An 11,172-nucleotide genomic window follows, 5' to 3' on the forward strand; every position below is an offset into this window, starting at 1 on the left:
ACATTAATTCGGCTCAAGTGTTTCTCCTCTTTTGAAGCCTTCCTTGCATAGATGAACTAGACCTGACCCCACTGAGCTGATGAGATCATCCCAGGTCTGTCTTTGCTTCAGCCACAGACAAGTGACCTTTCGCAATCACATCGGATGTGTAATCAGCAATCTAAATAATTGCTCTATTTGGGCATCTTTGTTTTGGCTTTCCAAAATATGGCATTTATATCATCCAAAAATGACATTTATATGCCTGTTTAAGAGTTTCCATTTTGGCCTGAGGTCAGCAGATATTTTCAGATGCGACTACTAGATAAATCAATATGAATAATTCAGATGCTTTACTTGACATACCAGGAATCTGTTCTCCCATCATCTCCAGGCATTTGTTCACATGTATCCCCCTGCCTTATATGAGGATTTTGTTTATACTTTGTGGATGTAGCTTATGTTTTTCACTGGCCAAAATCATAAAGATGCTTTAAAGCACAAATCCTTTCTCCCAGAGCTCAGGGTGTTTGTTAGGCTTATTAAATAACTGAGATGGTAAAAAGGATTCACCAAAGAATGCCAAGCATTTCTACTAGAAGTGGTGGAATGCTGGCTGTCTTTTAAAATATTTATAGTATTTTTACTATTAACAGTAGAAGTATTGCTTGGGCTGTACGCACAGGAGAGTTCCTGTCATTAAACTGAAATCAGTTCCAGAAGTGATCAATGTGTTGTTCTGGACGCACAGCATTAACCAGGTGTGTAATTTGGGTCCAGACTAAGGCCAACGTATTTAAATGTGAACATGTCCTGACAAAGACACCAAGTGGTTCCTGCAGCTCTGCACAGCAGTAAGGCTCAGGTTTAATGTCCTCAGTGTTTAATGACAGGATGGGCCCACAGCTTCTTTTCACAGTCCATATTTCAGGGGGGGTTCACACTTTCACACTACTTTGGAATTTTGGAAATTGTGATTGAGAGACTATCCTGTCCTTCTGAGTGTACTTTGAATCTTAACCGAACAGGAGAATTCTCAAAGCTCTACCACTCTCCATGGGAGCTCAGAGAGAGCAAGTGTCCCCTCTGCCACAGGAACCTGCATCCCAGGGGGAATGGCAGGGTGACCCTCCAGGGAGAAGGACACAGCAGGCAGGGAGCTGTGACTTCCTCCACCCCTTCCTCATCTTCCTCACTCTCCTCTCCCTCCTTCAGTTGCCAGCATCACAGCTATAAACATATTTTCCAATCATCTGCCTAAGCAGCAGGCACTCTGCTTTCTGAGGGATGGCAAGGCCAAAGCAGAAATGCTTAAATTATTCATGACTTCCCCTCCTCGCTGTCACAAAGGAATATTACTTTTCCATGATCTGTGTGTGCAATGCAGAAAATTTCCTCACCAAGAAAATGTTAAAACCCACCCTTTGAGAGTAACAGGAAATAATGTGCCAGTAAACAGGTGTCACACTTGACACGAGCTGCACACACTCGAGGGGCATCCTCTTTCCTCCCCTTGCAGAATTAGAGCTCATTGTGTGACTGCCCAGGAATGCTGGTGGGAATCAAAGTGCACTGATTCAAAGCTTTTCAGATTTATTTCTTCATAAGGAATGAACCACAAGCAAAGGGAGGGTACCCAGCTCTGGCTGGACTGGCTCCAGCCTCGTTTGCTTCCCCCCCCCACCCAGTATTTGGATCTGCAGCTGCTCCTTCCCAGCTGCTGCCCCATGCTGTGCATCTGTTCCCCAGCCAAATGTCAGCTTGTGCTGGGGGTGTTAATAACGACCATTTAAACTTTTAAGAACACGTTAAATAAATTTCTTAAGCGAGCCTCAAACAAAAAGTACCTGCAGAGTGTTCTGTCCCCTGCCAGGAGACCTCACTCCTAATGGATCCCCTCCCACTGGGATTTTGTTTTACACAAACCTCTGCCACAAAGGCTGAGCCCCCTCAATTTCCTTTCTGTGCTACATTCCCTTGGCAGGGGGTTTAAATGAATGTTGGGGTGGGAGAAATTGTGGTTTGTATTTAAGCTGATCTACACACTTTCTGCTAAGTGCTTCTTGTATAATTTTTAGCTGCCAAGACATTACATCTTCTTACAGACTTCAGGTTGGTTGGTTTGGGGTATTTTTTCCTGCTGGCCCAATGCTCTTTTTCCTCAGTCAAATCCTGCTGTTGCTTTCTCCACTTACCTGACACAACGAAATCTGTAAAAAAACTGGTTTGCAGTGGTGACAGGCCCAAACCAGAATGCAGAACCAGACAGAGCTGTTCACCATAGCTCCAGAGAAAGGCAGGATTTGGTACTGGATAAAATCCAGTGGGTTTGACCCTTCCTGAGGTAGAATTTGCCCCTTAACACACACTGTGCTTGCCAAACCTTCCTCCCTCTGGCTGCTGCATCAATAAGGACGCAGAAAAAGGAATAGTATTTGTTATTTAATTCCTTTGCAAGGGCAGCACGACACATTTCTGGGGCACATGAAGCAACTGAAACAGAAAAGAGTCTGAAATCTTAAATTCTGCTTCTCATCAGCACAGTGCAGGTCCACTCACTTCCCCCCAGACAGAGATCGGTTTCATGAGAAAATTAATCAAGCCTATGGTGTTCCTGCTCTGCAGAGGGAAATGGCACATGTCTGGTCTACCAGGTCATGATGCTCTTGAAGGATGGGCTCTATCCCATGAAAATTCCGTGTTTCTTTCAGGAGAGAGCCCACAGGACAATGCTGGCACCTTTCCTCTCCCAACCAAGTCATGTGGCCTCAGCCATCATCTGTTTTTGGTAACGGTGCAAATACGTCCCAAATCCTTTCTTAACCCCAAGCCTTCAGCTGACAGAGGGTGGAGAATTATTGGGCATCATGACAAGTTTTATTTAATGTAGCCTGAAGTGGTGGACAACAGTTTTGTTTTGCTTGTTTGCAGGGCGTGGGCCTTTTTCTAGACTGTGCTTTATTTATTTCTCCTGCCATTGTGAGTTAAGTACTGTGCAAGCGGCAAGAACAATTGGGTGGGGGCTGATTATTATAATTATTTCTACTATTAGTAATTAAAACAAATACATCAGAAAGACAATTCATGTTATTTTTCAGCATGTGCTCTCTCTTTCAGCTCTGCCAGCTGTCCTCACAGCAATTTCCATGCCAGCATCTCAGTAAAGTACCAGCATTCCCAGCAAAAAAAGGTTCTGCTGGGATTTTAGTCTGCATGGAAATCAGAGAAGCCTGCAACATCATGCATCCAGAAAAATGGTCTAGGTGAGATTGTTGTTATTGCTGCTGTATCACGTTATTTATTAATACCTGTTTTTAATAGGTTTATCTCTTATTCTCTACATTTTATTCAAGTTCCCGTCCTTTCTTCAGTACTGTGGCAAAAGGACACCTCCTTTCTCAAACATACTGAAATTGTGCATAGACATAGTAAGACTTAAGGTGCAGGATCATGCAGGGAAACTCCATGGTCCAGAACTAAAAGGTCTCCCACTGCCAGACCTAAGAGTCTTTGTGACAGCGGAGCTCAGCAGAATGTCTGCCCCACTTAACTCACACCTTTCCTGCAGAGCCAGCCACCTCACCTGGTATTTGCAAATGAATAAATAAAGGCTCTGTCAGTGCAGTGGCACGCAGCAGGCAAAGGCAGGGGAGAGAAGGAACAGGGGAAGCAGCCTCAGAAACAGAAAGGAGAGGATGTCTTACGTGGAGAAGGCATTGTTCTGCTTCTCACATCGGATCCCCTTGCAGTTGTTGGGTTCCTCCGAGGCACTGGTCTCGTAATAAAAATAAAGCTGGTTCAGTCCATTGGCAAAAGCCAGAAGCACCAGACAATAGATAAAAAGGAATTTGAGGATGTCTAGCAGCATGCGTCCCAGAGAAATCTGCAGGGGTCCCAGGTGTGAGTTTGCTGTAAACAGGGATATGAGACGCAGGGAACTCAAAATGTTGGATATTGCAAAGAGGGCTTCTGCAATGAGAGTCGGGTGCCACATCTCCCACTCCTCCCTCGGGCGAGAACCGTTGTACTGGAAGAAAGAACAAGGGTATGAAAGTGAATTGTGTTGCAATGACTCTGAGTAACTCAGAGAGTCACACCTGCTGATTCTAACCCTTCACAGGTAAATCCTAACCAGCTACTGTGGCACAAGAAGGACTTTTAACCCCTTACATCTCAGCTGCTGTCAGACTCAGGATTCAGGACTGATTAGGGCAGAGATGAAGGTTTAATGATGCTTTTTTATCAATTCTGCCTACTATATTATGATCCCCTGATGGTGAGAGATGTGGGACCAGGTTTTCTTTAGAGGCTTTGGGTATGCTGGCTGTTCTTAGCCTAAACTGAGAAATTTGAATGTAATTTGTTTTACATTTGAGTTCACAGTCTGTGGGTTCCTTAGGTCCATGGGTTCATACACAATCTCCTCTTTCAACAGTTAAAGGGGTTCAGATTTTGGCATGTTCCAGATGTAAATTTCCAATTACTTTTGTTCTTTTTCCTCCTAAGTATGACTGCACATTATAAACAACTGCACATTCCAGGAACAATGGGAGGGAGGGAGGAGGAAGGGAAGAAGAAAAGCAATGAACTATTGGATGCTTTCCTTCCCATGTAATCTCTAAAAAAAAGCTCCAGCAGCCCAGAACCAAAGGGCTTTCTTCATATTAATTTTCTTATTAGTTAATTTGTCATGGCAATTTTAGGAGAGTTGCTAAAGCAGAGGTCTTAATTACAGCTGAAACACTGGGTACAGTTGAGTGCATCAATTACAACATTAACTGGGTTTGTAATGTAACTGTAAAAGCAGAAGCATTTTCTGAGCAAAGAGCAGCCAGATGCGAGCAGGTAACACAAAAGAGCTGGTTCTGTAAAATGTAACTGCTCTGGTTCTGTAAAATGTAACTGCTCTGGCCAAACGACAGTGGCACAGAGAATGGAGTCAAAGACATTTAACATCAAGGAGTAATTGTCCTTTTAACATTTGTCTCTGCTCATTTAACATGCATAGAAAGGCAAAGCTGCACTCAGAATAACACAGCTAACACCATAACCAGCGTGTTTAGGGCCTCTAAAATAATTTTGGTACGTTTGAAAAGGAAATGGTACCAATATCACACTGACAGACAAGACTGCAGAGACTTTCTATTTAAATCTGAAGGTCCAATACATGAGCTCCCAGTTTTTTCAAGGGCTCAGCAAAACGTAGGCTGATATTTCAAACTGTCCCTCTGTATGAAGGAGATGAGACATGATACAAAGGCATTTCAGCATGACCTCGGATTGCTTCTGACATTTCCAAACTGTTCTTTATTACGTGAACATCATGGCCTGAGCCTGTTAACTTGATTTGAAGATGGGTCTTAAAATGCCTACAGACAGGCAGAGAGGTTAATTTTTTGTGGATATCCAGCAGTGGGGGTAGGTGGCTGGGATTGGGAAGCCTGGACAGCAGATTTGCACAGTTATTCCCAATTCTCTTCCGCAGGCTGGCTGGACACAGCAGCCCAGGGCCTCTCTGCTAAGGTTGAGCACAGATTGCACATAAAGATATGGGAAAAGGTCTTCTGTGTCCCACACTTATTTTTGAAGCAACTGGTTCAGGCCGTATTTTGGCCCTTTATAAACTGATGGTATCTCCTTGCTTGGCAAATAGAATCTTCAGAGGAGCCTGGCATCACAGGTAACAGAGAAACAGCAGATTTCAGAGTTACCTAATGAAGCCGGGTATCTGGGAAGGCTGGAGGAGTTTGTTTTAATGTCTATTCAGAAGATGAAACACAGCAGAGATGTACACAGAATAGTACAAATAAATTACACCATGCTGTCACATTTACCCTTCCTCATTACATGATAATTCAATGCAGCAAATGAAAACTGATTAAGAAAGTATTTTTACCCTATAATTAGCCTGAAGATTCCACTGATATCAGACAATATTAGAGCCAGGTCTTGGAACCAGTCAAATCAAGGAGAGAAAAAAAAAGTCTTCACGTAAAAACAAGGATGGAAAACATTAGTGTCAGTATGCAATTTATTTTTTCTGCTATTTGGCAGAAAGTTAAATGTCCGTGTAATCCTTTGAAGTTCTAAGAAGTGTTAGAATATGGTATACTGGCGTATATCCCAGCCTGTTCCAGCTCAGGGCTCTTCTATAAATAACAAACCATGTTGCAAAATGTTTTGAAGCCATTATCAACGTTATAAACCCTCACGTTTGTGAGCACAGTGCAACCCGAGTGACACAGGGCAGAGGGAACTTCTGTGACCACGTATTTCAGAACTGCTCCCACAGAAGCTTTGATGCACCCTCTCAGAGCTGTCTGACACTGGCCCTCATCAGGAACTGACCTGAGATCAGCCAGGTTTAATCCAAGAGGGTTTGATCTGGGCTCAAACAGATCTATTCCTGCAAACCCTCCTTTGTGTGCTGCCATATGGGGTTTCATAGCTTACCTGCACATTTCTGTAGCTCTTACAGGGAACACAAACAGAGCTGTACTGCCTTTGTACCTGTGCTTTGGCTGCGAGTTTAAATCCCAGTGTGTGACTGCATAAACCCGTGGATGCACAGCTCCTCTAGTAATTTGTGTGTGAGAAAGAACCAGATTGTTAACATTTTAAGATTTGTCCGTGCATTTTACCATTTCCAGCTTTTTTTTTTTTTTTTTGTATTGCTTGCAGTTTAAAGACCAACCTTTCAAGTCTGTAATTTCCTCCCTGGTTCTGAATGTTGGGAGAATAAAAGACATAATCTGTTCCTGCTTTGATGCTGTTACAGAGCTGCCTCTTCAGGGAGCAGCAACCAGCTTAAAGCTTTTCCCTTTGAAAAGCTGACTCACCACGACTGCAGCCTTCAGAATTTTACAAAGGCCCCATAGCAGGGCTGTTTGCATTTTGGAGTCAATGGGCTTTGTGATATTTTCTCCTCTTTCCCCCTCTGCCTGCTGGGCAGGACTAAACAGGGTTCCTCTGGGGAAGTGCTTGTCCTGGTTACTGGGAGCTGGGCTGTCAGAAGCAGAGCCCTTCCACCAGGGCAAAACTGGAAAGAGCAGGAGTGGCCAAGGAGCAGATCCCAGTAACTCGATTTACACCTGAGTAATTTCACTGACTGCAGTGAAACTGCTGCTGATTCATACCAAGGGAAGAAGTAGGCCAAGCACAAAGCTCCAGCTGAAGCCAAAGAGAGCTGTTGCATAAGGAATTTTACAGGATGCCTTTTGTGTCTTGTCTTTGAAAAAAGGGAGACAGAAGGAAAGTGCTTCAGGCCATCCCCTGGCTTCAAACCCTGTGCATATGCTAATCTGGAGCATCACAAGTTTATAAATGTGGAAGGTGCTTTTGAGGATGAGCTCTGATGTGCACTCTCCCCACAAATGGAACATGACAGGGAAGAACCTACAGGGTGTTAAAGCCCCAGCTTGCTCCTTTGTCATTTCCCTGCCCATAGGTTACATATTGAAGAACAAGTTGACCCCTTTCTATCAGACAGAAGCCTTTCTATCAGCCTTGCTCTTCTCAGTAGCCCTTTCACAAACTCCTGATTCATAATCTCCAGATCTGTAGGACTACAGCATCTTGGCTCTAGAAGTTTTCAGGTAACCCTTCCCTTGTTTTTCCTTTTTATTTAAAAGCCATGTTTTCCCTATGCATTGTTGAAGGAGGTCCAGTGCCAGCACAGGAAACAAAGTGCTTTGGCAACTGAGTAGCTACAAAAGGCACAGAAAGTGGAGAAATTTCTCCCCAGTGCCCAAACAGTCTATTTAACTTTTAATCAAAGGGTCAGAATGAGCAGGATGTTCATTCTCCAAACAAATTAATAAGCTCTCCAGGTGAATTTTCAAAATTGGACTGCTTGAAAAGCTGCTGTTTTCTTTGCTCTGTGATTTTGATTTGTACAGTTTGTACCCTGTGTACTACAGCCCTCACCAGCACATTACAAATTCCCTCTCCCAAGTTACTGTACCTTGACGTAGGCAACAATTTTGAGGGAGATAGTTGCAAGATAGAGGGAGTTCATTGCAAAATCCATCAGATTCCACCAGTCATGTACATACTCATTGAATCCACCATCCCACATTTCCTTGATTTCTCCCCAGATGAAACCTGGAAAGAAAGGGAGTTCATTGTCATGACAAGGCATTATTTGCCATTAAAGCTCTGTGTGTATATATATGATGTAATACCAGACAATTTGACATTAACAGCTTGGAAAAAACGCCTCATCCCTCCTGCCTTCTACAAAGTACAATGCTGCTGATTATATTTTACTAGTCTGTGGGGAATGTAGTCTAGAGAGAGCTGAAAAAGACCTTGGTTTCCTACCCAGGGCTCCAGATATGCACATGAGGAGACTGCCTGAAACACATGTTATTTATAACCAGTGTGAGTGAATTGGCTCTGCTGAAATTTGTTCTACGTGAATAAACTCTTTAAGCAGCTGTATTTGGTAGAGTTTCTAATAGATTGTCTGCTCTTGCAGACACTATAAGCAATTCACTGCTCTGTTGGACAGCACTGATTTTCCCTGACTTTCTCTAGCAACACCAGAACCAGCTTCTGCGTGCCAGCACAGCTCCTCCCTGACCTGGAAATACCACACCAAAGAAGGAAGAAGCAGATCCATTCTCTGTGCTCAGCCACTGTGTTTATGCATCTTGCTCTACAAAAAGCCCACAGGGGATTATTTGTGAGGAAAGGTAAGACTCATCATGAAACAGGGCACTGCAGCCTGGCACCACATCCCTCGGCAGTGACTCACCTCATGTCAGATATGGCTGTGGGCTTTGTGAGGTGAGCGTTTGTTCCCAAGGATACGGCCAGAGTCCATCATCTCAACTCTGAAATGCCTTCTGGTGATAATTTTTGGCACTTGCTAATGCTCACTACACCTCCTTGCAGCTGAAAAGGGTGAGGGACAGTTTCTGAAGTTCATCACCAGACTGCTAAATTCACCTGACACAGTTCTGATTATAAGTAACTTCTATTTTCTTTATTGTAGAACTGTTTGTGTATTTTTGAAAGCCTAAGTCCCATTAAAAAGCAAACAGCAGCTGAGCTCCTTCATCCCCTAGGTGCTTCTGAAAATGTCTTTAAAACCCCAGGTATTTTGGATTACCCAGTTTACGTTATCCTTGAATGAAAACCTGAAATGTGCGTGAAAAGGAAACCAAACCAAAACAAGGTACACCTCCAGGTGCATTACCAACATAACTACCCAAACTGCTGCCCCTTCCTAACCACAGTGGTTACTGATCTGCTGCTTGCAGTGGTCACTGATCTGCTGCTTGCAACTCAACTTTAAGGACCTGAAGTTCAATCTGAAGAGCAGGCAAAGTTGCAATGAACTGCTGCACGCCCCCAAATATCAATCTGAGCTGTTCAGCTGCCAGCCAGCAGGTCAATGGCCACACAAGCATAATGTCAGGGCCAGTCAGGTAATCTTATTACAGCTGCCTCCACGTCTTTGCATGCACACAAACCCATAAAATAAAGTAAATCAATGGAGAGGAGCCTATTGAAGAACTCACACACTGTATTTATAGTGAGTTATCGCTGCTGGTTACTATAGTTACAGCAATGCTGTGTGTGCCTGTTCTCTCTCCTTTTATAGTGGAAAATATTTCATAAATAATAACCTTTAATCTGGTGAAACTGTTCTAATTTCTCCATTTAATATACAGTCATACAGTATCCCTATTTATCCGAAACAAAGGAACTCAAGAACAGACAGCTGTAAGAGGTGCTTTTGAAAGGTTTTTTAAATTGGTTATCCTTCTTTCATCTGCAAATCAATTTTGCTGAAATGCCTACCATTTCCCTCAATTTTAACCACAAATTTCAAGATAAAGTGAAGATACCACCTATGCTCAGGAAAGACATTTAACCTCCTGAGCTCACTCTGAAGTTTCTACCAACACCTGCATTTCAATGCATAAATCATCATCTGATAATGAGGCTGGTGGTGGAGCTGTGCAAGGAGCACAGTGCCCTGGCTCACCATCCAAAGTGATTTGTGAACATGCTTGCAACTCTTACTTTCCTTCCTCGTTTTCCATCAGCAGTTTTAGGTTTGGCATAGGAACAGCTGGGTTTGTTCAGTACAGAGCCAGCCTGATCCAGAGCCACCACAGAAACAAGGAGCGGTGTCCTGGGGTCACCAGGAGAAGGGAGCCAGCAGGTGTGGGGAGAGCAGGAGAGCCAGAAAGGTGTGGGAACCACTGCCCATGAGCAGAGTGCCTGGTGACAGCCCAGCTCCCAGTGGTGCCACATGCTGATGGCACAGCAAGGGACATGGGAGCCGAACCAGAGGAGAGATCAGGATCCTGATGGAGCTCACAGGTTTTCACCTGCTACTGTGCTGGAGCTCAGTTTGGAAGGGGAAATACTCCTCTCTCATCAAAAATACATCCAGCTGGCTTCTCTGCTCTTCTCCACCTCATCCCATCTCACTGCCTCACCTGAACATCCTGCCCTCAGCACAGACACCTCCTTCTCTTCCCAGCTTTGCCCAAGCCAGACTGGAGTAAGAGCCTCACATTTAACTTTCAAACAATCAACACTCCCTCCTTCTCCTGCTGATATCAGAGCACTTGATGTTGATGTGGTCAGTGATTATCAGCACAGAGTGAAGCTTATCTTCCCTTTCCTGCATTCCTTATCTGGGAGGAATAAGCTGGGCTGGTTCCTGTGCACTGCTGCCTCCGGGAGCAGGTCAGGGAGCAGGGAGAGCAGAGCCAGGCTCTGGGCACTGCCTGTGCCCTGTACCAGCCAGCAGGACTGAGCCAGCAGCAGCAGTGACACCGTGTGTGACCCAGGAGCTCATTCCCAACCCGCTCCTCGCACCGAGCGTGGGGGCAGCAGGGAGGGAGCCGCGTCTGCCGCGGTTTACTCAGGTCATGTCTAAAGGCACATCAGATGGCACAGAAGAGCAGAGCAGCCCTGGGCCAACAGGATCTGTCGTTCCAGAAGGAGCCCAGCTGTTCTGTGCAGTTTCTGGAGCTGGCTGCCAAATCTCTTCACATGCTGGGCTCAGGGATGAGTCCCCGCACAGTTGCCATGGGTGCGAGTCAGGCCCTGTTGCTCAGCGTTGCCGGGTGTGGGATTTACAGGATTCACCTAGAACCCCGGGCAGGATGGGGTGTGGGATTTACCTAGAACCCAGGGCAGGATGGGACGTGGGATTTACCTAGAACC

General features: G+C 44.7%; 1 protein-coding gene across 1 annotated transcript in view; it reads right to left on the reverse strand.

The window, feature by feature from the left end:
- TRPC5 (transient receptor potential cation channel subfamily C member 5) overlaps positions 1 to 11,172 on the reverse strand; it is a 97,131-nt gene that overhangs the window by 27,862 nt on the left and 58,097 nt on the right. Inside the window, exons 5-6 of the mRNA XM_042040027.1 lie at positions 7,943 to 8,082; positions 3,684 to 4,006 (exon numbers count right to left, since the gene is read on the reverse strand). Of these exons, the coding sequence (XP_041895961.1) occupies positions 3,684 to 4,006; positions 7,943 to 8,082 (463 nt within the window). The remainder of the gene's footprint in view (positions 1 to 3,683; positions 4,007 to 7,942; positions 8,083 to 11,172) is intronic.

This window comes from Corvus kubaryi, unplaced genomic scaffold (assembly GCF_017639235.1).
Source record: "Corvus kubaryi isolate FWS band 111438036 unplaced genomic scaffold, C.kubaryi_AGA036_p1.0 37395, whole genome shotgun sequence".
NCBI classification, from domain to species: Eukaryota; Metazoa; Chordata; class Aves; order Passeriformes; family Corvidae; genus Corvus; species Corvus kubaryi.